The 24,052-nt window shown below is 41.7% G+C and overlaps 1 protein-coding gene across 4 annotated transcripts; it reads right to left on the reverse strand.

Moving 5' to 3' along the window:
• Positions 1-23,515, reverse strand: LOC127250562 (U-box domain-containing protein 43-like). Of its 4 annotated transcripts, none has more exons than XM_051273904.1 (6): positions 6,788-8,774; positions 5,254-6,541; positions 4,808-5,123; positions 2,275-3,840; positions 1,231-1,354; positions 1-281 (listed from the first exon to the last, which is right to left on the reverse strand). In XM_051273904.1, the coding sequence occupies exons 2-4, from the start codon at positions 6,478-6,480 to the stop codon at positions 2,342-2,344; spliced, it is 3,042 nt and encodes a 1,013-aa protein (XP_051129861.1). In that variant the 5' UTR covers positions 6,481-6,541; positions 6,788-8,774; the 3' UTR covers positions 1-281; positions 1,231-1,354; positions 2,275-2,341. The 4 variants fall into 4 exon arrangements, with proteins under 4 accessions (XP_051129861.1, XP_051129862.1, XP_051129859.1 ...); XM_051273905.1 differs by lacking the exon at positions 1-281 and adding an exon at positions 289-436; XM_051273902.1 differs by lacking the exons at positions 1-281; positions 6,788-8,774 and adding an exon at positions 23,401-23,515 and having other exon boundaries at positions 973-1,354.
• Positions 23,516-24,052: the final 537 nt, after the last annotated feature.

Raw genomic sequence — 24,052 nt, forward strand, 5'->3', positions numbered from 1 at the left:
TTAACGGTTGAAAATATAAAATTGAAATAAAATAATTTGCCCATTCGGTATCCAAAATTAGTTTCGTCGCTAATCAACCCAACTACTTAAATTATAAATCAAAATCAAAACACGAAACAATCACTTTTGATTTCACTCGACAAATGTACCCTACATGAAGTAACACTAACCGGGCATCCAAGAGCTAATGAATTTGCTAAATGGTAGACATCTCGTGCAACTTTCCAACGAAGGTGTTAACTCTATGCACGCCATTTCTTTCCCTAATCGAAGAACTCCAACTATGAAAAGAAGAGGCAATATAGGCCAATTAGCCTTGTGTGACTTGCCTATCGGGTTTAATTTGCAGGATATTAAGTTTCTATCGGCGCTTTCGAGTAGCAGCAGGTTCTTACGTCATAAAAATAAAATAAAATACATAGGCCAATTAAGTTATCTGCATCAGAGGCAACAAGAGCAAAATTCTTTAAAACGTCGTGTTTTTAAGTGGTACAATTTTTTTTATAAAAAAATATAATATATTATATATTTTATCTACTAACAAAAAATTAAATAATTCAAAAAGATTAAATTTTATATTACCGACACAATTTCTATGAACACAAAATCTAACCACATTTTTTTTTTGTTATGACATGGAAACCTGCAGTGGCTACCCGAAAATACGATAAACCCCCGATCGAACCTAATAACTATATATTTTTTTTTCATTAAAAAAGTTGCTTGTGATCTATATAAGCAGGCCTTCTACTATTCATTGTTTTTCTTCATTAATCTTTTTTTATTATTTAAAATATAGTATCAAAATTTTGTTTTGCATTAAAAAGTATATAGCATCAAATTTTCGATCCAAATGTTTATCTACGATACGTGATTTGTCTAGTATAATTTGTACTTGGACCGAAAGTTTATCTGAAACACATTCGAAAAATAGCAACTGCGTATAAAAAATAAAAATAATAAAAAAATCACTTTAAAATTTTTAAGACACCTAATGCCCCTCCAAACTAAACCCGAGAGTTTGAACCATGACGTCACAATGAGATGTCCAACTCTACACCATCCGCTATGCCTTACGGAACAACACATAATATATACTTGAATCATAAAATCAAAGCACAGGCTCTTTTATGATTCTAGAAAAGAGCTAATAATTATACTAGAATTTCAAGAAAAAGAATCATACTTCATCGAATGCAAAACTCAGAAAAGCAACTAACAAAAGAATACCTGCAAGAGGTGCTTGGGCACTGTCTAGTGAGATAATTCCACACTGCATCGCTTCCTCGAGAGATTAAAGCTCAAAAAATGTTGCTCATCATCTGTAAGACTCGAAAACCATGCTTGAAGTCGACTGCATCGGATTATACACACAACAGTATCCATTATATTATCAATTGTTGCTGTTACCATAAGCCAAATTTCAGTGCACAGAAGCACCAGTTTATGCAGAACATGGAAAATCAACTAAGCACATGTTGCACAGTAAATGAGGAAAGAGCACAAAGCAAATGAAACCGGATCGTGGATTTCTCCAGATTGCACATGTTAGATGATCGAACGATCGTCTTACCTAAAATCTTAAGCTAGTAGGATACATCATTAATTATTTTTCTAACAAACAGGAGTCGCCAATCCTCTAAAGTAAAATAAGGAATAATAATGAATAAATAAAATACGAAAAACATGAAAAATTCTTCAAGATAATGAAAGAAACCACATGTTATCCCGAGCAAGGAAGAAAATTCATTATTATAAAGATTGGATACAAGAGTCCTTCAATCACCAATCAACCAGCAAATACTATAAACTTTAATAAGAGTTAAGATCAAGAAACCAGCCAAAAAAATATGCTCTAATTTTTTGGTTGAGATATAGGAATCAGATCAAAAATCACAATTGAAACAGAAGAGGAATGAGTTACAAACACTCTCTGAAAAATTCAGCTTCATCCAACGGTTTTTCAGATTCATCCAACGGTTAACAAAGCAGACGGAAATATTTCTCTTGAATAAGAAGGGAGCCAACCCAATAGAAAGCTTACAATCAAACACAAAATAATGAAGTAAAGTTGAACATATCAGAGCCAAAAAGATCGATGAAACTAGCTAAAATGAATTCATTTATGCAAATGATAGCACCATATTACTCACTTTCTGCACAGAAACATTGATCAAACATACTTCAAAAATAACAAACTTAAGTATTGCGACGCCTAAAATACAAAAGCAAGAAAAACTGAGAAAAAAATGGCGATATTGTATTGATCCATACCTCATATATTCCAGCTTCCGCATGTCTGTCCATGATACCATTGTTCTATGGATAACAAGTTTTCATTCTACGATCCGGCATCATCTAGAGACATAGAAGATCTGGAATGGCGTTCGATGAGAAGTAGGACCCGAGCAGCCTTCCTCTGCAGATGTCCATACTCAGAAATCCTCCTTCCTGTAAGATTCACAAGAGGCAATCTAGCCATCGAACCATATGAGTCCACCATTTCCGTTGATTTGAAGATTTTCTCCAGCAGTCCCAATGCCTCCCCTTTCAGTGACTCAGAGCCCCATCTCAGAACATCTATAGTCGGTCCAATTGCTCCATGGTCATGCAGTACAGCAGCTCCTCTATAAGGAGAGTCTTCCTGCACCAAAGTGGACAGAGTTTGAATCGCTTCATAGGCTGTGGCGTGGACTTTAGCTTGAAGAAGCTTGACAAGATCGGGTACCACATTGCCTTCCAACAGACAGAAAGTTGTTTTCACACTGCAATTGCCGCCATGTGCTGGACAAACCATGACACGTGCTCGGGGTATGAATATGCAACCCATACGCCGGGGGGACATGACACTGAGTTCCTGAGTGCGCATTGAAAGATCACCTAGCAGGGCTGCTGCCCGGGCACTTGTTGTCACTGAATCAGATTTAAGAAGGTCAGCAAGCAGAGGATATGCACCAAGTTCCACCACATTGCGCTGTGATTCGAGATTTGTTGGATCAGTGAACCGGAAGAGAGCGCTGAGAGCATTTTCTTTAGCTTCGATGCTCCCAGATTTAATAATGTCGAGGATCGCTTGTAGCCCGCCAAGCTCGATCAGTTTTGTGGTGAGCAATGTTTTTGACTTGGGAAGATTGGCTAACAAACCAGCTGCAGCCATTTGTACTTTGTTTTTATCACAACTTTCAAGGAATCCAACTAAAGCTTCCAATCGACGAGGTTTGAGAAGATACTCTACAACTCCTTCTGGCTCATGCTGAGAGAAAAGAAACAAGAGATTTACGGCTAGTTCACGTATCTCCTGGTTGGCGTCATCTAGGAGACCAAGGACTACAGGGACACCACTGGCAGATAGAACGGCTGACTTGACAAGCGCAGCTTCAGACTGACAAATCCCGAGCAATGCACGTAAGGCTGGCTTCCGAACAACATCAAGTGAGTTTATGTTCTGTTGAAAAGCCAGTAAGCCAGCTGTGACAGGCTCTAAATCGAGGAGAATGCCTGATTCATCAACCAGAAATTTAGTTCCATCGCCATTTGAGGAAAGGTTTGCGATGATTTCAGCACATTTGGCGACAACAACAGCAATCATGTGGGAAGAGAAGAGCAGCTTTAGAATGAGGGGGACACCTGCAGCTGCAGCAATAAGGTGTTTGTTGGGAGGGAAGGCTGACAACTTGACGAGCGCTTGTAATGACATGTCCTTTGATTCAATTTTTTTTTCAGAAGCCATCTCGATAAGCAGTGGAATAATCCCTTCCTCACCGAGTAACTTTATTTTCTCTTCATCCAGCTCCATGCCAACAAGTTCCCTTACCATTGATATCCTTACAGGTACTGATCCTGAATAGCAAGAATAAATGATGCATAGCATGTAAGAGATGAGATATGTCGTGGTTTCAGCCTGTGTTCCAAATACTCGTCAATAGGTTGAAATTCTTACAAAGGTTCTAGGCAAGTGTTTGTTTAATCAAATTCTTTTGAAGTTTGACATTTCAAATCTTTTCAACTTGAGGAGGGGTATTAGCTGTGCATTAGTTGTATAGATTTGTATCTTGCTTTTTACTCTTACACACTATCATAGAAATATTTCTCTATCTTAGGTGAAGGTGTACCAGCATCATTAACATCAACATCAGTTTTGGAGTATTTCTTAAGGATAGAGTTTTGCTATTTAATGTACATATAATGAGCAAAAAAACTACACAAATGGAAAATTTTCCAAAAGTTCAATCCTTGTCCTTACATGAACAACCGAATCAGACACAAAATCAGTTGTTGTGATCATTCTCAATATTCAACTTAACACGGTTCAAGTACATATATATATGCATGGTTCCACTCAACAGATGTCGACATGTCAATAACATGATTTAAAAACACATAAATATGTGGTTCAACAGCAAATTTAGAAAGAAACACAGAATAATATTATTGCACTTAGATCGTAATCATTAAACTCAAACTTTCAGTTAATTAACAGATAGGATATTATTCAGCAGAAACAGAAAAAATAATAGTCAACAGCTGATCCATACCCAAAGATAATAAGGCACACAGCCATCTTCTTTTTCGGACATTTTCTAAATTAAACATGAGTTATAGTAGAGAGATTATTGGGTTTCAGATTCACTTATAGCTTGATAGATGGTTAGTCTTGCCTTTCCCCACCCCAAACTTGTCCATTGTCATCTATGAAGAAAACTTACTAGAATGTGACAAACATTCTGCATCACAAGCATGCTTTAACAGCTATCTAAAAACAACACAGGTCAACAAAAAAAATTTGAGGGTTGTAATGAGAACTGACCTTTGATCATCTTAGAAATTAGTGGTGCAAACCAGTTTGCCTTAGCAGCACAAATAATATTATCATCTGTTTCACAGAGCTTCACCAAAATTTCCTCTGCTATTCTAGCAGTTTCATTCTCCGGAATTTTAAGAAGGGAAACAAGAAGTGGGATGGCATTGGAATGTAGAGAAAGCATCTGGCAATAACGGGTGTTCCAGCCTGATGTATCAAGTAAAACCTCATGCAGCAATTCAATAGCAGTCTTTGATATGATAGAATCCATTGCTAAAAAAGGAAGAATTCTCTCAATTCCCTGGTTCTCAATGAAGATATCCTGAAATTCAAAGGTCTGTCACCTATCTAAAATAACAAGGATAGATGTTGTGTGTTTATCCAGAACCATCAGAAGTTTACAGTCAAATCATAGTTAGAAAAAATCAAAATCAAAAGAGGCTAAAACTGACCTTGTTTCGAGTATGTCCCTCAATGATGTCCTTCAATGTTGCCAATAATTTCTTCTGTACGGATTCAGTAACCCGTCCATCAAGTGTAGTAACAGCAACATCAGTTAGGCCCCCGATGGAAATCCAGTCCTTATTGATAGAATTATCACTAACAAGCTCTCTCATATCATCAAGAGCCTCCTCAACAGATGAGTCAATATCCAATAGCAATCTTGTCATACAAGATCTAATCTTCACACAATAATTGAGTTCCCTCCATTCTTGGATTGACTGTCTTAATTGGATGTTTGGCCTGTAAGAAAAATCTTGAAGAACTTCAAACGTTTCAGGATCAGTAGTCTTTCCACACTTGAACCAAGTTTTGATGGCTTCCCTTTCACATGTTGTACCAGTACAGAGGCTAACCGGATCGATCATCACCTGCCCAGTTATACAACAAAAGAAAGGTTTAAATGGCTTGATGCATTCTTCACCAGGATATGTCTCTACCACTTTGAGTCTTTGGAAATATTGTTTCCTCAGTTCTTCATAATCTCTGGCAGCATCTGCTCGAGACAGCAGCTCAATGACCTGTTCTAAGAACAAAACTTCTGCCTGTTCTTTCCTAATTTCAGCTTCTTCTTTTTCCTTTTTGAAGTTAGCTAGTTCTCTACTAATTGATGTAGGCTCCACCGGGATGCCAACAGCCCTTGCTATTTGCTTGAGCATGTCATTTGCAAAATCTTTGTCAAACACTTGATCTGAAAGGCCCTGATTTAACTTGTCAACAATTTGGAGCCGAGACTGAGCGGCTTCAAGCTCTGCACGTTGCATCTCATTCTGTAACCTGTTCACCTGATCCGAGATACCTGACAAGACTTCAACATTAGCAAAAGAAAATTCAGCCAATGAGTTTCCAATCTCTCTTGTAACCTCCTGTATCTCCTTGACAATATGCCGGCATTTGACTAATAGGTAGAATCGAGCTCTGCCTTTGTACTTCTCGACCAAGTTGTTTGCCTTCTTTACGTTAGTTTCAAGTGACTCCAAAGCTTGCCTTGTTGCTGGTGAGTCACTCAATTGTTGCGACTGCAATTCCTTCAAGACAGGCTCTATGTCATGAAGGTGTTCTCCCAAAACCTTAAAACTTTCCTTCTCAAAAACAACATCCTTGGCTGCTTGAGCTGTTTTAATGATCTGTTTGGTAAGCACAGCCAAAATAGTCCCAATGGGAACAAGATCTGTCATTGTGAATGCTTTGTATTATCCTTGTTTTGCAGAATCCCACAAAATTGTTTCTCGTTTGTTCCTGCAGCAGAAGCTAGAGGAATTACTTCTCTGCTTTCATTCAATAGATTTTTCTGCATTTTTTATCTAAAAGAATAATCCGAAAGCATAATGAATGGATGTCAAAATTTATTAGATGAAATACCAAGCTACTCTGAAGAAGATACTGAAGTATGGAGGAAAATGATTCATTTCTAGAAAGGACAAGAACATTTAAAATTGATCCAACTCAATTCTGTTGCATGACCAGCAACTCAACCCTGTTTACCTTTCCTCTTCCCTTTAAGAACTTGAAGTCAGATGGAAAGCAAATCACTTTGTGTAAGATTTCCATTCAGATGTCATCTCTTAACCCACTGTAACACAAGACTTGGAGTAGCTTGCCCGTACTCATTCTTACCATTCACAATGGTGTCGGTTCTAACATTAGGAAAGTCAAGGAACCAAGGAAAATTCATTGCATTTTTATAACTTGAAATAATAACATATTTACCGCTTGATAAAATCGTATATTGCTTGAATTTTTACGTGAAAATCTGATTTATGACATACTTTATTGACGTGTTTTGTTTGGTAGGATCCAAGGACTGCTTGTGGAGATTATTAATGTTTTTAGACTTTTTAAGCTATATTATGGCTCAGAAGTATGGAAAGGCCAGCGAGGGCATCTTCTGTGACAAGTGAGAAACATTCCGCTTGTGCCCCAGTCAGCAACCAGATGTCCACTGCTGACGAGCAAGATCTTGAAGCCACCCAGAATCATTTAAATATTGATCTCCCAGCGGTTAAGCCATTCATACCGGCCAACAACGATAGCACCGCATAAGTTGTGCCGATGCCGTTCAACTAAGCCCAGCCAAGCTATGCAAGCGAAGAAGATCTGTGCCCAGCAATGTCAAACTAGCCAAGCGAGCAAACTGAGAGTTAGGGCAGTTCCAACTGATCAACCATCTAACTGCCTAATTGTCCAGTGGTTGCAACAGCATCCCAACTGCCTTTCTCTACAACTACTCAACTCCCACCAACTGCCGATCTCGAACTTCTATTTATAGGACTAGATTCTAGTGTAATATACATTTCATTCTCGTGTTCATTTTGCTTTTACTCTGTTAAATTTTTGAGAACTTCAGTCCTGTAAGAGAGTTCTCTTAGTTAGTGGAAGTCGGAGGAGTGGACTGCCCATTTAGTGTTGTTTAGGCAGAGTGTTGCGGGCATTATTTGAGATACTTCAAGAGCAGTGATGATAGCCTATCAGTCGCCAATTCCACATATATGACGAATACTTTCGCAGAGTTGGAGACAACATATAGAGGGGTCGACTTGACAGTGGAGCATGGCTTTCTTCCCTTGTGGATTGAGACAGACACGATGTGCAAAATAGCCTTGATCTCATCATCGTCTGGGCATTGGACTCTACATGCGTGCCTTAGCCGACTGTCTCTGTAGTTACGCGATGTCATTTGGCGGATTTACATGCGTGCCTTAGCCGACTGTCTCTGCAGTTACGCGATGTCATTTGGCGGATTTCCCATATCTAACGAGAAGGAAATCGGGTGGTAGATACACTAACCAATGCGGCTTCTTCTTTATCGGGAGATAGGACATTAGAATGGAAGACATCCCTTTACTAATTCGAGGTCTTCTATGAGTGGATGCCAAGGGTTGACCGTGCTTTTGATTCCATCGATATGTATGTTTAGCTTACCTACACTTAGCATATTTTGTGCTATTTTGTTTGATTGGTAGAGCTTATGATTGAAGGATTAGTACTTAGACTTGAGGTCGATAGTGATTGGTTGATGCCTATGCATGTTGCCTTAGGTTGATTACTTTGATAGCTTAGGCTTGTCTTGGTTGTTGACTTGTACTTAGACTGTGTATCAGCAGAACTACGTACGGCTTGATCCCCACTTGGGGTACATAGGCAGCCCATTTTGGGTTTAGCCGTTGCTATATAGTTTTTTTAAAAAAAAACCACACTGAGTCCATTGAGCAAGTCAAGGGAGAGCCAGAGAACGAGTATACACCAAAAGAGGACTCGAAGAAACTGCCAGAACATTTGAACTATGTATTCTTGGGCAACTTACTTGCTGATAATCTCCGTCATGTTGATTTTGGACCAGGAAGCCAACTCCTAGCCATTCTTAAGAGACAAAAGATGGCGTTTACATGGAATATCTCAAATATCAAAGGCATTAGTCCAGCAATGTGCACGCACCGCATCATCTTTGATGCCGAAGCCAAGCCATGCAGACAGACTCAATGATGCCTTAATGAAAATATGCAAGAAGTGGTAAAGAATGAGGTATTTAAGCTTTTTAATGCATATATTATCTACCTCATCAGCCACACCCAGCAGGTAAGCCCAACCCAAATAGTCTCCAAGAAAGGAAGATTTGTCGAGCAGACGGACAATAAGGGAAGGTGTTCATGACAAGATCGGTTATTAAATTGAGGGTCTGCATCGACTACAAGAAGCTCAACATTGCCACAAAAAATGATCATTTCCCGAAGCCTTTCTTTGATCAATGCCTTGAGAAATTAGCCGGCCACGAGATTGTTTCCTCGATGGCTACTCAGGCTACCACGAGATATCTTTATGTAAAGGGATCTATACTTCGATTAAAAAATACTCTTAGCAAGTACTTCTCAGGCAAATCGTCTTCCTGTTTTCGAGAGCTCCAACCCTGTAAGGGAGTTCTCCACAGGAATGGCCAAGGGAGTAGGAGTTTTCCTTCTCCCTTGGCCAAGTCTTTACAGCTTTCTTAGATTAGATTACTATTTTCGTTTACAGCTTTGTAGCTTTAGTCTTTGCATGCTTTCCTAGTAGATAATGAAATATCATTCAGTTCATCATCCTCAATTCTTCCATATTTTTACACACTTATATAAAGTTTGAATTTAGAGAATTCTATTTCACTGGTTTAAAGCTAGAGAAGAATTGATTATTTGAGCCTTGTTATGCGCCAAAGGCGGTCTCAAGGTAGTTCAATGTAGTTAAATACGCGAGAGCCTTGTCGACCTGCTTAACTGCTGTTCTGAATTCAATTTTGATTAAAAAGGGGTAACAGAAGGGTAAAGCCACTAATGGGGCAGATTTTGGGAAAATTAACGGAACATAGGCGATGGTCTATTAGGTCGCAGAGATTCCTAGTGACAGTAGGGTTTCTTTCTTATAATATCTTGAATCTGGGTGTCATTGAAGTCTTGTTGTAAATCCCTTAAGGTCAAAAATTCCAGTGTTACGAACTCTTTATATTCAGTTTATATAATTACAATACTTTCTTCTCACTGCTTCCGTAAAATACATATATTCCCGATAACACAACTGCATCGCTCGCTCATTGCCCCCAGGAAAATCTATCCATTTAGTAACGCACAGTTCAGACACAACATCTCTCCTTCACTCTCGGTCGCTCATATATATATACATATGTATACATATAATGTGCCGCTCGCTCATGTCCCGTTCACTCGGTAACCGCCATTCATCCATGTCCCATTCATTTGGTCCCCGCTTCCGCTCATGTCCCGATCATGTGGTTACCGCTGGCACTTCATCTTCCGCCCTCGCTTCACTCACTTCCGCTCACTCCATTTTTTATCGCTTTACTTACCGCTTTATATAGCCTAGCTTTTAGATCCGCTGCAAGCGGATCCCTTCTTGCATTTTTCGTCGCTTTTTCAAGATTTTCACCGTTGAAATTCATGACTTAAAATCCTTGTGTTCGACCTGGAAACTCACCAGTAAAAATAGTACAAATAATTGTGATGACTACTCAGGGTCTACAACCACAAAAATTACTATATCTGATCGTTTTCTATAAACTTCCACTCACTGATTTTCAAATATAAATTCCTTGTGAATTGAGTAAACACACACGTACATATTATTTTTTAGTTATCATATTTTGGCGCCGTTGCCGGGGATTTTAAACTCATTAAAAGTATTCTGGTTAAGGATCTTTTGAAGCGCCATAAATTACTTTTAAATTTTTGTATTAATTTTTGCATTTTTACTAATTTTGCTAACTTTTTCTTTGATATGGATATCATTACGTAGGGGTCCGAAGCATTTTCAACGTCCCACAAGTCTTATTCCTTCCGCTCGATCGCAGAAACGTCTGTTCAGAGAGCAAGTTTGAGAACAACTTATGGCGAACCAAGGAAATGCCACCGCTCCTTCTACTGTCGTCCCAGCTTTCCAGACTGCCGCTAGGACATCTTCCAACTCTGCCACATCTGCTTCTTCGCAGGAGGTGCCGCTCCACATCCCCACTGTGGTCCCTACTGTCGTTCCCCATACGCTCACACCAACTAAGAAGCAATTAATGAGAGCCCTCAGTAGCATTCAACAGGGAATGGCGGGCTGCAAGCGCACCTCGCTCAGGTGGAGAAAGCTCAAGCTGCGCAGGGGGCGTTTATCGCTTCCCAAGCGGCTCAAGCTGCCAACACCGCTGCGATACCCGCTACCATCACTCCCCCACCACTTACTGCTGAGCCTTACTAGAGGGCTGAGGGACACAGGGCTGTTGAACGCCCGCTTGTTGAAGTCCCCATGGATGTTCACTACCAGTCCCTTCTGGATCATACATTAATTACAAGTTTTGCGTCCAGAGGCTTTGGCCATTATGAGGTGAAACCAGCGCTCGTCAGCCTGGCGAGCTAGAGCCAATTCCATGGGCTGCTCAACGAAAGCCCCTATGAGCATCTACAGAACTTTAACAGGATCGTTGCCACCTCCAAATCTCACGGCATCACGGAGGACTCTGCAAAACTGATACTGTTTCCATTTTCGTTATCTGGAGAAGCTAGGAAATGGTTCGATAACCTTTATCCCATTCCTGGCTCTTTTAAGGAAGCAGCGCAGGCCTTCGTGAGTAAATATCATCCTGTATCGAAGACCATTCGCAAAAAGAATGAAATACTCACTTTCAAGATGGCGAGTGATGAGACCCTTCCAAAAGCCTGGAGCCGATTCAAACAATTGCTCCGCATTTGCCCTCATTATGAAATTCTGGACTTCGTGGAGCTACAAATTTTCTACTCAGGAATACTCATGAACTAAGAATGTCCTTAGATGCAGCGGCAGGAAGCTCGCTGATGGGGCGCTGTGCCTCAGAAGCGAGGGCTTTGATAGAGAAAATGGCGGCAAATCAGTCAAGTTGGCCAGAGTCCAACAGGCCCGAGCCATCGAGGGGTCTATACCAGGTTCTTGTTTCCGTTTCTCACGATGCAAGGATCGACAGTTTGTCGATCCAAGTCAAGGAGTTGTCTAAGCTAATGAAGCAGAACCTGCGTAATAAAGGAAAACAGGCGCTGCACGAGGCCGCGGAATGTGAGGAAAGAGCTTTTGAAGACCAATAAGGTCCGCAGGTGCTCGACTGAAGAGGCTCAGAACCCAGCGGAGGTCTACTATATGGCCGGCAGAAATGCCCCTCAATTCCATCAATTCCAAAAGGGGCAGGCTCAAGGCCCCGCTGGACCGCGTCCTCACCAACAATTTCAGAGGCCACAACAGTTCGCTGCGCAACAATATCATCTAGGGGGATATTATCGACATCAACAGCAATACTTTCAAGCCCCCACTTTCCGTAGCAGGCACCTGCATTCGCTCAACCTCCTACAGCGGGACAAGCACCGATGAGTCTGGAGGAGCTCTGGAGGAACACAGAGTGAGCAAATCAGGAGTTCCAAAGAAATACATTTGCCTCGATCAAAATGCTGGAAATACAAGTCAGTCAGATAGCTGAAGCTATTAAGCTAAAACAGAAAGGAACGTTGCCTGGGACAGTCGAGACAAGGGGAGAGAAGCGGACATAATCCCCACCGCTGCCAGACAGTGGTATTAATCATTCTCCTAACCCTTTTGTTGCTAATGTGCCTGTGCAGTATGAAGATATACAGATTCCAACTGGGGAGAAAGGTCCATCCCAACCTCGAGCGATACCAACCGGTTGGGTACTTGAACCGAAAGAAAAGGGTCCCGCTCAGCCTTTGGCTCGAGCCCCTTTTCCCACACGACTTGAGAAGAAGAACAACTCCAAGGAATTTGATAAGTTTGTGCACACTTTTCATAGTCTTCAAATTACTATACCGTTTGCTGATGCTTTGTCACAGATGCCACATTACGCTAAGTTTATCAAAGATATAATCAACCGAAAGCGGGCATTCCCTGACAAAGCGGCAGCGGTGCAGCTGGAGAGTGTGTGCAGCGCCGTATTTAAGGAGGACCTCCCGAAGAAATTAAGCGATCATGGGAGTTTTATTATTATTTGTACTATAGGAAATTTAGAGCCAATTAGGGCATTATGTGATCTAGGTGCAAGTATCAATCTTATGCCCTTCTCGTTTTTCTCTAAATTAGGGCTTTATGAATTATAAGCATGCAGAACTGTAATTCAGCTTGCCGACAAATCAATAAAATTACCTAAAGGAATCATTCGTGATGTACTCGTGCAAGTGAACAAATTTATTTTCCCTGCAGATTTCATTATTATGGAAATGAGCAATGATCGCGAAATTCCAATAATTCTAGGGAGACCTTTCCTTGCCACCGCTCAAGCCACAATCAATGTCGCCGAAGGCGAAATCTCATTAAGCTTCGGTGGAGATAGAGTCACATTTTCCATAAACTCAGCATTGCGTCAACCTCTGGAAGAAAATTGTGATTTTATCAATGAGTCAAATGAAATAATAACTTTTGAGAGCTTTATTATACTTGAAAATCTGGAAGGAATTTCAGATAACGGATCGCTTGAGCTGGAAGCTGTAGAGGATTCAGCATAGGCAAGCGGTGACACACCAACACTTACTGAATTCATTGAACGAGCGATGAGAAAACCAGCCAGCGACACCAACATAAAGGATGAGCTGAAGAAATTACCTGAACACCTCAAATACATATTCCTTGGCCCGGAGGAGAGTTACCCGCTGATAATCTCCATCTCACAGTTGCCGGACCAAGAGGCTCAGCTCGTCTTACTTCTCAAAAGAAGAAAAACGGCGTTTGCATGGAAGATTACAGATATAAAAGGAATCAGCCCAGCGGTGTGCATGCACTATATAAGGCTGGATGCTGACGCTAAGCCATGCAAACAGCCTCAGCGGCGACTAAACGAAAATATGCAAGAGGTAGTAAAGAAGGAGGTGATCAAGCTGTTCGATGCAGGAATCATATACCTTATCAGTGACAGCCAGTGGGTTAGCCCAACCCAGGTGGTTCCTAAGAAATGAGGCTTTGTCGAACAGACAAGCGATGAGGGGGAGGTCTTCATGACAAGACCTGTCACTGGATGGAGGGTTTGTATTGACTATAGAAGATTGAATTCCGCCATGAAGAAGGATCACTTCCCGCTTCCCTTCCTTGATCAATGCCTTGAGAAGCTCGCAGGTCACGAATACTACAGTTTCCTCGATGGCTACTCAGGCTACCATCAAATTCCCATCAAACCGGAGGACTGTGAGAAGACTACATTTACTTGTCCATATGGGACTTTCGCTTACAAAAGGATGCCGTTCGGGCTTTGCAATGCTCTGGCCACCTTCCAGCAATGTATGTACCATATCTTCAGCGATCTCCTGGACTCCTGTATAGAAGTATTCATGGATGACTTCTCGGTATATGGCAAGACATTTTCCAGATGCCTGAATAATTTGGAAAAATTACTTCTCCGCTGCATTGAGACTGATCTCATGCTGAACTGGGAAAAATGTCATCTTATGGTAAATGAAGGAATTGTCTTAGGCCATAATATCTCATCTACCGGTATTGAGGTGGATATATCAAAAGTTAGTGTAATCGAAAAGATGCCAGCGCCCTCGAATGAGAAAGGAGTGCGAAGTTTCCTTGGACACGCAGGGTTCACTGTCGTTTTATCAAGGGCTTCAGTCAACTCACGCAACCACTTACATCACTGTTGTGCAAGGATTTTCAGTTTCACTGGTCAAGCGAGTGTGAGGAGGCTTTCCGAGTACTGAAGGAGAAGCTGACCTCCGCTCCTATAATTTCAGCATCAGTGTGGAGTGAGCCATTCGAGCTGATGACGGATGCGAGCGACTATGCCGTCGGCGTTGTACTAGGACAAAGGGTAGAATCCAAGTTGAATGTCATCTATTATGCAAGTAAATCACTGGATTCCGCTCAAAAGAATTACACTACAGCCGAGAAGGAGCTGCTAGTTATTGTCTTCGCTTTCGAGAAATTTCGACAATATCTTATCGGAAGCAAGACCATTGTCCACACCGACCATGCAGCTATCAAGTATTTGATGGAGAAGAATGAGACAAAGGCCCGCTTGATCAGATAGGTTCTGTTGCTCCAGGAATTTGACATAGAGATCAGGGATAAGAGGGGGAAAGAGAATCATGTGGCAGATCACCTCAGTAGGTAGGCAAGAAGAGGACATATCTCCAGGAATCAACAAACAATTCCCAGATGAGAAGCTATTCCTCATGCAAGCAAAGGAGCCATGGTTTGCAGACCTGGCCAATTTCTTAACTACAGGACAGTTCCCAGCACATACTATACAAAGGGAAAAGAAGAGATTGCTCAGTTTGGCAAAGGACTATTTTTTAGATGAACCGTTTTTGTTCAACATCGGCGCAGATAGGATAATCCGTCGCTGTGTAGCGGAATCTGAGATCCCGCTGATCTTGAATGAATGTCATGGGTCCCATGTAGGAGGGCATTTCGCTGGCCTGCACACAGCGGCCAAAGTTTTGCAGTCGGGTTTCTTCTGGCCTACCCTACAGAAAGATGTTGATGCCTTTGCTAAATCTTGCAACAAGTGTCAAAGATTGGGATCTATCTCGAAGAGAGATGAGATGCCCCAAACTGGAGTCTTGTTTGTGGACATATTTAATGTATGGGCGATAGACTTTATGGGTCCCTTTCCGCCTTCCAATGGGAAATTATACATTCTGGTGGCGGTGGATTACGTGAGCAAGTGGGTTGAAGCGCAAGCGCTCACCACTAACGATGCTCGATCTGTGATCCGCTTTCTAAAATATACCATATTCCCAAGGTTTAGGGTCCCCAGAACGATAATAAGCGAGGAAGGCACCCACTTTGTGAATAAGGCGCTGCAATCTTGCCTTCAACAATATGGTGTCCGCCAGCATCTAACTACCCCCTATCATCCACAAGCGAGTGGTCAGGTGGAAGTTTCAAATAGGGAAATCAAACACATCCTCCAAACCACAGTAAATAAAAGTCACAAGAATTGGGCAGAGAAATTGGATGATGCGCTGTAGGCATATAGAACAACCTTCAAAACTCCAATTAGAATGTCCCCTCATCGGCTTGTATATGGAAAAGCCTGCCACCTACCTCTGGAACTCGAGCATCGCGCGTATTGGGCCATGAAGTATCTCAACTTTGATTTCTCTCAGCACAGGAGAAGCGCGCCAAAAGATTGCTCGATCTGACTGAGTTCCGTTATCTTGCATATGAAAGTGTTAAACTCTACAAGGAAATGATGAAATTCTACCATGACAAGAAGTTGAAGAAGAAGGAATTCACTGTGGGATCCAAGGTTCTTCTATACGACACTAGGCTCCACTTATTCCCAGGAAAATTGAAGTCGCGGTGGACTGGGCCGTATATCGTCAGGCAAATGCTGCCAAGTGGAGCCATAAGGATCAATAATTTGGAAACCCCAGGAGAAAGAAACTCTTTCTTGGTAAATGGAGAGACTGAAGCCGTATATCGAAGGGCCTGTATTGCAGCAGGCCAGTGCAGATATTAATCTGATGGAGGTTCAAAAGCTCGTTCAAGGATAGAATTTCGGGAAAAAAAAAAAGGGATCCAGAAGCCTAATCTTATATCCGCCAATTTTACAGTTTTCTTATATCGCTTTCCTAGTTAGAATTTATCGCTTTCCTAGTTAAAATTTACAAGTTTTCTTTATCACTTTCATAGATAGATTTTATAATTCTTACCGCTTTCATAGTATAGGTTTACAGTTTTGTTATCGCATTCATTAGAGTAGGATTATCACTTTATAGGAGTAGTTTAATGTTAGCATTTTAACTTCTAACCTGAGCCTGACCCAAGCCACCTATCGCTTCGCTTGTCTCACTCTGATATTCACTGGGGGAGCAGTATCGCTCAACGAGTACCGCTTCCATCACCACTTGAGTGTCATGCTTAGATAAATAGAAGTATTGCTTTACTCGCTCACCCGTCCTGAAAACCCTCCCTTATACTTTTATAAGTAAGTACAATGGATTAGGCAGCGCTCCGCTTGCTCTCCAGATGAGCGATAGAAAATTCTATAAATACCCCAGTCACCAGTCATTTTCCATTTTTGCCCTACAGTAACTTTCTCCAGACGCTTTAGTAACCACCACTCTCCAAGCCAAAATTTTTTCAAAATCTCGACATTTCAACCAGTAATAGCTTCATCTAAGGTAAAATCTAGGTTAACCTTAGAACATAAACTCGATTTTACGGTTGATTTTCCCTGATTCAACGTTCAAAAACACAGAATCCCAAATTATTTTCGCGATAACTGTCTGTTCTTCATTTTTGCAAAACTGTTTATATGTTTGGTTTCTGTGAATCTAGGTATATTATCTGTTAGATTTAGATACAATAACTGATTTCCTTGCTTCTTCTGGTACAATTTTGCAATAATCTGTATGTTTTATTCTGTTCTGTTATTTTCTCCTTTTTTCGTTGTGAGGGGAAGGATCTAAAGTTAAAATCACTGAAATTGTGAAAATGATTGCATGTACATGAATATTGTTAGCATTTTAAAGCAATAAAGCATGATTCATAAATTTCGTATATTAAACAATAACTCTGGAAACCCTAGGTTCAAGACAGGCTTAATAAAATAGATCCAATCAAGCGAGAAACGTTGAAGAATGAGTTTAAGAAGGTTGAGGAGAGAATAGAAAAGAGAGTCCAAAGGATTAAATCCACAGACGGACGAAAGGTGGTGACAACAACCTCAGGGGCAGAATTTGTAGAGTCAGCGCCGCCTGAGGCATACTACAAGAGGGGGAGAGTGTTGGAGCTCACAGAAGACTGGGAGAAGCTCAGGCAGCTGAAGTCACTCCCCTTCAGAAAATTTATTCCAGAGTTCTCGGACGACTACCTCAGATTCGAATACACTGAAGAAACAGAGCAGAGGTATCCGGTGAGCGACTGGTGGTTGGACTACGAGGAGCTGAAGGAGTACCAGCTGAAAGAGCTGAAGGACAAACTTGTTTACCAAGAGGCACCGCTGAGGAGGATGAAGGCATTCAGAGGCGAAACCTCCAAAAAGAATGCTGTCGATGCTGCAAAGTATATGTTGAGGTCCCAGCAGTTTGACAAACTCCACTTTTCCAACATTGATGCAGCAGCGGCCTATGAGCGGATGAACGCGATGGGGATCCTCTACGAGAGAGGATTTGACCCCAAAAAGATCACAGGCCCGCTCTCTGACTGCCTGGAGGATCGAGGCCTGTCGTGGTTGATCAGAAACCCCAGTGAGCCAGTGGATGTATCGCTGGTGAGGGAGTTTTATGCTAATCTGAACCAGGCTGAGAGTCTAAAACATGTCTACATTCGGGGGAGATGGGTAGACTGCTCAGCCAGAAAGATCAACCTATTCCTGGGATGGAAACACCACTAACCCATCCAGATGAGGGATAAGTTGAAGGCAATGGAGGTCTGCAGCTCGCTTGAGTTGCAGACGCTTTACAGGACCTTCGCCACCACCCTTGTATACGAGAAGAGGAACTTAAAATTTGGGTCGGTGGACGAAGACAAAAAGGAATGGGTGAAGTGGTCGCTGAGCAGAATAATGATCACCGCACATACCACTGACATCCGTCCTGACTACCTCCTTGCCCTTCGCTCAATTCTGGAGGAGAATGCTAATGTGGATTTGGGCGCGATCATAGGCATAGATATTTGGGATCGAAGAAACGGAGACAGAACATTGGGTCATGGGACCCTAATCACAGAACTATGCCGACGCGCGGGCATCGAGTTGCCCACTCCAGCCCCAGAGCTACAAATGAAGCCGCTGTTTCCGGCGGCCTTCCACAAAACCTGGCTGGAGTCCAAGGGGTTTACTTTTATCCCCAAGCAGAAAAAGAGGAAAGCACAAGCGACAGCGCCCCCTCCACCAAAAAGGAATATGAAGTTTGTGGGATGGGAAATCAGAGAGGATGTGACACCTCAAGCCGAGCCCGATTCTGAGAGGACAGTCTCCAATGAAGCTCCCAACGATGAGGAAGAGGAAGCCCTCTGCTTCGCTCGGGAGATAGATGAGGATCTTTTCGGGGCTGAAGCGGTCAGGAGTGATAAGGGAGGAAAAGCGCCACGAGCGGCCGCTGGAGAAAAAAGGTCAAAGAAACTAGAAGACCTTGCTCCGCCGCTTGTCAAGAAGTCGAGGGTCAAGGAAGCACTACGAAAAAATCCAACACCCCATCGGCGAGCGACGAGGCAGGAGAAAGGGAAGGGGAAAGCGGTGGATGTAGAGTCAAGCGAAGACACGATCCCCCTCTCCAGACTACGGAAGAGATCGTCATAAGAGAACTCACCACTCAACCCGAGAGACCTTCGCCAGTAAGGCCTGCGATGGTGGAGGTGTCACCAAGACTGCCGAGCCCACTTGGCGATGAACCTGTTCCCTTTGACCAGCAGGGGGCAGGTGAGCCAACTGCTGCTGGAACAGGCGAGGAAGCCGCACTCGTTAACCAGCCGGGAGCGGTAGAGCTTACTGCTGCTGGAGTAGAGGAGGAGCGGGAGACTGTGCTTACCGAAAAAACCATCGGCGGGATCGATGTCACAGTGGAGTCATACAGAGAATACCCCGTCGAGGTCCCCGCTGCCACAACCGCTGCCAACGAAGCCGAGGAGGTGGAGGCAGTAATTGCAAACCTTCCTATCCTACAAGTGTCCCCACGCAGCCCAAAAACACCTACCAGACTGGGGACACCTGCAAAGACTCTGACTCCTTCCTCAGTCAAATCAGACAGAACGCTAATAGAGGAAGAAGAGGATGAGCAGGATAGGAAGCTGTAGGAGAAGCAAGCTCAGCTGCTCGCCAAAGTACAACAGATCGAACAATTGCGACAGCTCGAACGACAGAGGAAAAGGAAAATGAAGGTGCTGGCCAAGCTGCTCAAATACTGGAAACCGCTGACTCAACTTTAGCTGCGATTTAGGAGATATATGGAGAGAAAGAAGGCAGAGCAGCTGGAGTACGAGGCAGCGAGGCAGCTAGTATTCCTCAGGGACGTCACCTTGAACCAACACCTGATTCCCTTCGAGAGGAAAAGCGAGTGGAGATCAGTTCGGCTGAGTCCGAGCAACAGTCACCAGCAGCAGCGGGTGCTGGACCATCAGCCCCCCGCTCATCTCTAGAAAGCATTGAAAGAAGACTGGAGGAACTCGACTCAGCCATTCTCACCCAATACATGATGACTTAGACAATAATTGACACATGCGCTAGGAGTCTGGGTGCTGAACTGGCCACTGGAAAGAAAGCGACTGCCACACTAGAAGAGCGTGTAAAAGCATTGGAGACTCAAGCTGCAAGCATGGGTACGACGCTGTAGGAGATCATGAAAGCACTCGCAGATCTCACCCAACAAAACGCCATTCTTATGGAACAACAGCTTGACACAGCCAGGAGTCTCCAACGAACGGAAGACCTAGTGCGGTAGATATCCAGAAACCTTCCTCATGGGCGAGGACCGCCAAGCGAGAAGAGGAAATGAAGAAAGGTCCTCCCCCATGTACTTATCTTGAGAATGGCAAGGGCTGTACACATCATTTATCAACGACACAACATTTTTGGTAATAAGTGACAAATTTTCTTTATTGTATCCCTAACATAACCTGAAGTATGTGTTCTTATGTGAAATGCTTGTGATATCCTGCTGAGTTAACTTTGTGATATGTTTTAGAGTAGAGTTAGATGACTTAGGCACATCAAATCAAGTAATTGTCCTTCGAACTTCACAATAACTTGAACATTAGCGTTGAACTAAGTAACAACGAATAAGACTTGTGAAGATCAGTGCCCCATTCGTTTCAAATTTTCCATACTCAGTAGGGCAAGCGAACCTATGCTTTTCGACTGTGTTCATAAGAAATAACTTGAAAAGAGAAGTCCTTAAATATGGTTTAAAATACAATGCAAGCGAAGTAGGGAGGACCTATCATTACAAAGGGACTGAAAAGGCTGTGAGCATCAAATAAGATCTTGAGCAGACATAATTTTGTTTGAAACTCTCGATCCAAAAAAAAAACTCCGCGCCCTTCGGCTGAAGGTTTCCTAAATAAAAAAAAATTCCCCGATAAGCAAGCAAAGTTGACAATACCTGGATAACTCCAATCTTGTTAAATCAAATGGCAAGCTGAATACTTATGGCTTCTTTGTTTCTATTTTGAGATTCACTTTATTCCCAATCATGGCACTTGTTGGTAACACTTCTTAATTGCAGCGAACAGTATAACCTCTTGATCTCTTAATGCAGTTTGTTCGAGGACGAACAAAGGTTTAGTGTGAGGAGGTTTGATAACTCCAAATAGGAGCATATTCTTAGCTTGACAAAACTGTGTATTACTCGAATTTCTGTATAAAAACCATCACAATGAATCATCAATTGCACACATTATTGATATATATCGCTTGGCATGATCCAGAATTCGTTGTTGAGATTATTAACGATTTTTGCCTTTTTAAGTGGAGTCTGGTGCCAGAAAAGCTAAGGCAGACGCCACAAGCGACAGTCACCTCCGCTCGCAAGCGCTTAGAATACATCCTGAAAATACTAAGGCATGAGAGGCAAGCGGCAGCCACCCGCAAGCGACAACCTCTCCCGCTTGCAAGCGACAGCCTAGACACCCACCGCTGCAGATTATCACCAAATTCCAACTAAGTGTTCCAACTGCAGCGGTACAACCATTCCATTTCCAGCCGGCACAAGCGAGCCTAGTTGCGCTGATGCCCACCAGCCCTTCGGCAAGCGAGGAAGATTTGCGCCCTTACAGTTCAGTGCAATCAAAGCAAGCGCCCTGGGAGTTATGGCCAGCAACTGCCTCAACATAATAACTACCAGTAACCGCCTAACTGCCCAGCGGTTGGAACTGCCCAACAACTGATTGCAACTGTCATGTTTCACCTGCTATAAATAGGGCCAGATATCTTTATGTAAAAAAGGATCAATACTTCGATTGAAACACTCTTAGCAAGTACTTCTTAGCAATTCATCTTCTTATTTTTTAGAGCTCCAATCGTGTAAGGGAGTTCTCCACAGGAATGGCCAAGGGAGTAGAAGTTTTCCTTCTCCTTTGGCCAAGTCTTTACAGCTTTCTTAGATTAGAATTACAGCTTTCGTTTACAGCTTTGTAGCGTTAGTCTTTTCATGCTTTCGTAGTAGATAATGAAATATCATTCAGTTCTTCATCCTAAATTCTTCCACCATTTTTACACACTTATATAAAATTCTTCCCCCGTTCATCTGGTCCCGACTTCCGCTCATGTCCCGATCAATCTGGTTACCGCTGGCACTTCATCTTCCGCTTTCGCTTCGTTCACTTCCGCTCACTCCATTTTTATCGCTTTATTTACCTCTTTTTATAGTCTAGCTTTCGGATCCGCTATAAGCGGATCCCTTCCTGTATTTTCGTCGCTTTTTTAAGATCTTCACCGTTGAAATTCATGACTTAAAATCCTTGTGTTCAACCTGGAAACTCACCAGTAAAAAGAGTATAAATAATTGTGATGACTACTCAGGGTCTACAATCTGATCGTTTCCTATAAACTCTATTTACTGATTTTCAAATATAAATTCCCTGTGAATTGTGTAAACACGCGCACATTCTTAGCCTCATCAGTCGGCCACTGCTTCTTGTATCAATTATCTAAAGAATTATGATCTCAGAAAATACTTGTGCCTTGTTTATGGTTTTCGAATAAGTATCCTACACATGTTGTCTCTTACTAGGCGCCTAGTCTTCTAACGTTTGGATTGAGAGAGTACGGCTGCGATTAGAGCCTTGATATAATATATTTTAACACTTCTTATCAAACTCAAAATATGATCAAACAAACTTGAATTTGTCTGAAGTAATCGAAAAATATATAGTCGAAATTTTCTGCAAACAAACTTGAATTTGCCAAGATTGACTGAAAGTGGTCCACTGAATCAAGCAGAACTCTCACCACAGTTACAGTTGAAAATAGAACTTCCCTTACTTATAAGAGTCGAAAACAGGATTCGCTCATCTTACCAGAACTAGAGTCGAAAGCACGCCTCTCAACGGCCTTAGAGTCAAAAGTAAGAATTTGTCCATGGTTATATAACTAAAATTCTCTATTTCAATTATAAGAATTCGTACATATTTATTTATAATGACGTACAAATCTCTCAAATAATAAGATATCTACCATGAATATGCTCTAAATTTTCTACATATATTTTAACAAATATAACTAACTAAACCATTATTCCATTAATCATCTCCAACCTACTAAAACAACTATAATCAGTCTCCACTCTATTATGAATTCTTCCCCAAGCTGAACAGGCACTTCATGACCAAACAGATTAAAAAATTAGCAACCCTCTGCCGATTATTCCCCTAAAATCCTATATCCCTCCCCAACCCCACCGCCCCCTCAAAACACTAGGTCACAAAAGAACACCAGAAAAACAACTACTCAAGCAAGGAATCGAGCTGTAAAATTACAATTACAGCAGTAAAATGCTAATTCGAGCAGTAACAGAGAACATGAAACTAAACACGAACAGGAACAACAATAATTTCATGAACAGAAGGAAAAAATTAACAAGTAAATCAATTCAGCCAATAATCGAGCAGAAAAAGGAAATTGAGGAAAGAAATGGCAGAGAAATGGTAAGTACCCGGAGAAGAGGAGGAGCGAAATGGAGAATCGTGGACGCCATGGACGTTGGTTCCTCCATAACCATAAATAATTGTAATGCATGAGTGGAATGACTGACCGACCCGTTTGCGCTGGGTCAACAAGTCAACCCCTTTTATTTTTATTTTATTTTATTTTTATAATGACTGGCTTTTTCCATTCATTTTCTCCGAAGATGGCCAGAAAAAATAAATAATAAATAAATAAATAATTAATTAATTAAAAAGAAGAGGGTCATGAGGTGTGTTGGATTACTTTTATACTTTTGCTTTTGAATTGAATTTTTTTAGATAAAAAGATGTCGGGTTCTTTGAGATAAGTATAGTACAGTATAGTTTGTCATTTTAATTAAAATATTTATTAATTTATACATTCATCATAAAAACTGACAATTAATAAAAATATATATTTATTTAGTGTTTTAGTTCAAATCAGTATTTTTTATCTGTGAAAAATCGTATTATAATATAAAAATAATTGGTGTGTTGATTTTAATAAAGCCCACGTATAATAAGCAAAAAAGATTTGAATAAGACCCAAGATTCTAGGAACAAAGTCATGCGATTGAAGGCCAACAACGGAAAGGATCAAAACCGAAGAACAATGAACCATCCAACCACCTAATCAAAAAG

This window comes from Andrographis paniculata, unplaced genomic scaffold, assembly GCF_009805555.1.
Source record: "Andrographis paniculata isolate CXL003 unplaced genomic scaffold, ASM980555v1 Contig37END, whole genome shotgun sequence".
NCBI lineage: Eukaryota > Viridiplantae > Streptophyta > Magnoliopsida > Lamiales > Acanthaceae > Andrographis > Andrographis paniculata.